Here is a 3,483-nt window from a genome sequence, read left to right as displayed (position 1 = left end):
CAGCCAGTCTTGGGCTGCTTGACGCCAGATTCATTTCTGAGTTCTGCACGGCCCAGTCTTTCTACAAGCACGCCCGCCAGGCCTGCCTGTCTGCTTTGGAGTCCTGTCTGCGCTCCTCTCTGCCCCATCCCCTTTCTTTAAGGTCCCCTTTCCTCATGCCTCTTCGATGGGACCTCCCAGACAGCCCCCCTTCACAGTAACACCTCCCTTACTTCACTCTCTGAATTCTTCTTTCGACACCAGGACTTAGGTAGGAGTCTGTGTTGTTCTTTACATGTAATGATTGTCCCTATCTCCAGGGATGTAAGCAAGTGTCTTTTTGCACCTTGCTTTCTCACTTAACATATCCTGGGCATCTTTCCTTATCAGCGCATATATGTTTATCTGGTGCTTTAAAAATGCCTGCTGAGTATGGATGTCCCATAATTCATTTAACCAGTGCCTTGCAGATGGACATTGGTGGTTTCTCCAGTTTTGTTGTTATCAAACATGCTACGGTGAACACCCTGGCGTATCTTGAGAAAGTTTAATAGCCGTAGGTAGAATTGTAGCAACAGGATTGCTGGATTAAAAGTATATATGTACACCTTGCCTGGCTGGTGTGGCTCAGTGGTTGACCCAGTCAGGTCACATGCCCAGGTTGAAGGCTCAGTCCCCAGTAGAAGGAATACAGGAGGCCACTGATCAGTGATTCTCTTCATCATTGATGTTTCTATCTCTTTCCCTCTCCCTTGCTCTCTGAAAGCAATAAAAAAAAATTTTTTTTTTAGAAAGCATATATGTACATCTTAAATTTGCATAGACATAACTAAATTACCTTTTGAAATAATAGTCACTGTCCGCCCCCATTTTTGATATCACTAATTTTCCTGCCACCCAGGATTTGGACATTGACAAAGGGGGAGCTTTGTTTAATGGCGGTTCATTCCCAACCCAGAATCAGTGGAGAAAATGTGAGGCCAGGAGAAAAGGGAATTGAAGGCCAGAAAACAGACTCTCGGGGGCTCCTGTCTGCCTCCACAGACTGGGGTGGCCGGGCCCTGTGCTGGCAGAGTGCATCCTCCATCTTTCTTTGCCAATGTTCAACGGAAGCCCAAATCAAACCGAAATGTACCCAACTATCAAAAAGGGATGATCTTTATACTTATTTTATCTCTACAGATACACATACAAAGGAAATGAAGCTTCATTGTCTGAACCAGTAGGAACTGTCCGAAGGGATGGATGTAAAATGTGTGAACCCAGAACAGCAGGGTTCAAACCTGTTCAAGACAAAGAAGCCCCCAGAGCAGCCACTCCCCGTTCAGTCATCTTAACTGCCTTTGTGCGACCAAATGTTTCCCGTGCCCACCGGAGGGAGAGAAGAGGCGCGCTCCTCTTTTCATTGCTTCAGAGCAGTAGTTCCCAACCTTCCTAATGCCGAGACCCTTTAATACAGTTCCTCATGTTGTGGTGACCCCCAACCATAAAATTATTTTCGTTGCTACTTCATAACTGTAATGTTGCTACTGTTATGAATCGTCATGTAAATATCTGATATGCAGGATGTATTTTCATTGTTACAAATTGAACATAATTAAAGCATAGTGATTAATCACAAAAACAATATGTAATTATATATGTGTTTTCTGATGGTCTTAGGCAACCCCTGTGAAAGGGTCATTCGATCCCCCAAAGGGGTCGCGACCCACAGGTTGAGAACCGCTGCTTTAGAGTTTTGTTTTTCTATTTAGCGTTCCTATTTGAAGTCTCAGGATTTATGGAACAATAAACGCCATTTACTGCTGTGTGCTATCTGGGATTTCCCGACAGTGTTAGAAGTGGGGTAAAAATATTTAGCTGAAAGATGATCACATTTGAAATCACACCAAGAAGTATTGTGCTGCGATTCGTCCCAGAGAAACAAATCAAATGGTGGCAGCAGCAAAGTAGGTTCCTTAAAAAAAAAAAAAAAAATAGTAGTATGTGGACATTTTAGTATAATACATGTTTTCTACATGTTTTCTCATTGTTGGGGGTCGGGGAGCCTGAAAGCAAAGAATAAACCGGAAGGGTCTGTTGGGTTGCTAGTCATGTTACTAGCATACCATAATGCAAATTTTGACCATGCAAGTGGGCCAAGTTAGAGGAGTCCAAAATAAAGCACATCCTTAGACAGTTCCCGCCCCCCTCTTTCCCCCAGCATTCATTCCGAAGTCCTACCTTAAGATTACCTACAAGGAGGTCGTATCTCATGGGGACTAGGAAGGCTTGTCACCTCTTGATGAATAGAGTGGGCAGAAGCCTGGCCCAGAAGGTGGCGGCTTCCCTTTCCCAGGGGCCCAGCATAGCTTCCTGGTGTATAAGCCAAGCCCCAAAAGAGAAAGTGAGCTAGTTGGTCTTGGGTGACTCTTCCCCACCCCATTCTGGGTACTCCCAGCTTTCCATATTTCCGGTGGTTTAAAGTGGTTTAAAGGCAGCTCAGGGGCAAATACAGGCGCTTCTAAGACCCTCGTCAGAGGAGGCAGGTCCAGTTCCCGCTGCAGGGAAACTGCTCCAAGCCTGGCCCTTCTTCTATCCTCCTACCCCCTGGGGTGGACCCCATGCACCCTGACCGCCTGGGAACCCAGCATCAGTCCAAGGCGCGCTGTAGTGAATCTCAATGCACTTGGCCCCTGCAGGTCTGTGCGTCCAGGAGGGGAGATGCTGCCCCTGCCCAGTGCTGTGCCCTGCACGAGGGGGGCAGTCACCACTGACCAGCGGGCAGGATCCACACCAGGAGGAGGGACTGAGCTCGCTAGGGAGCTCGGGAGAGTGGGCAACGGTGGGATAGACCCTGCTGGGGAGGAGTTTGGGGACTGGGAGGCTGCCCCCAAAACCGAGGGGCTAGGGGCGGTGAATGCTGTGTCCAGGCCTTGCCAGCCATCCCGAGCCCGGTGTCCGGCGGCTCCTCAGCGCTGGCCAGGACTTAGTAGCTGTTGAATAAATCGGAGCCTGGGGCATGGGGCGCCTGGTCCTCCAGGGGACAGCGGGGCCTCGAGGCCTGGCCTGCGGCGCCCTGGGCTTGCTCTGGGCTCGCCCTCACCTCCTCGGCCTCGGCGGGGCTGGGCTGGGGGGTTTCCCCGGGCGGGGACTTTCCGGGGCAAGGGCTGGACGGAAGGGGCTGGATACCGGACACGTCCCGGTCCCGCCGTCCTCACCCCCGCAGCGGAGGCAGGCGGCCGAGGGGGCGCCGGTGGCGGCCAACCCCGCTGGGGCGCACGGCCCCGCGCGCGGAGGCTCGAGGGGCGACGGCGGCCGCGGGAGATGGGGGTGGGGTCGGGTCGCAGTTTCCTCGCCGGCCGAAGGGCGGGCGTGTCCGGCGCGCCGGACCGTGGGGCCGTCTCCGTTTGGGCGCCGCGAGGCCGCGGCCTCCGGGCTGAGGTCACCGGGCCAGGCGTCCTGCAGCGGCCCCTCGGGCGACGGTGCCCGGACACGCCACGGTCGCGCGATGGGTGCGTGGCG

The 3,483-nt window shown here is 52.5% G+C and overlaps 1 protein-coding gene across 1 annotated transcript in view; it reads left to right on the top strand.

Moving 5' to 3' along the window:
• Positions 1-3,285: 3,285 nt before the first annotated feature.
• The window catches only part of WWC2 (WW and C2 domain containing 2), a 125,585-nt gene continuing 125,387 nt past the window's right edge, over positions 3,286-3,483 (top strand). The window contains exon 1 of the mRNA XM_006106412.3: positions 3,286-3,473. Within this exon, the coding sequence (XP_006106474.1) occupies positions 3,286-3,473 (188 nt within the window). The remainder of the gene's footprint in view (positions 3,474-3,483) is intronic.

Source organism: Myotis lucifugus, unplaced genomic scaffold, assembly GCF_000147115.1.
Source record: "Myotis lucifugus unplaced genomic scaffold, Myoluc2.0 scaffold_821, whole genome shotgun sequence".
Taxonomy (NCBI): domain Eukaryota; kingdom Metazoa; phylum Chordata; class Mammalia; order Chiroptera; family Vespertilionidae; genus Myotis; species Myotis lucifugus.
This window is presented reverse-complemented; position numbering and strand designations above follow the sequence as displayed.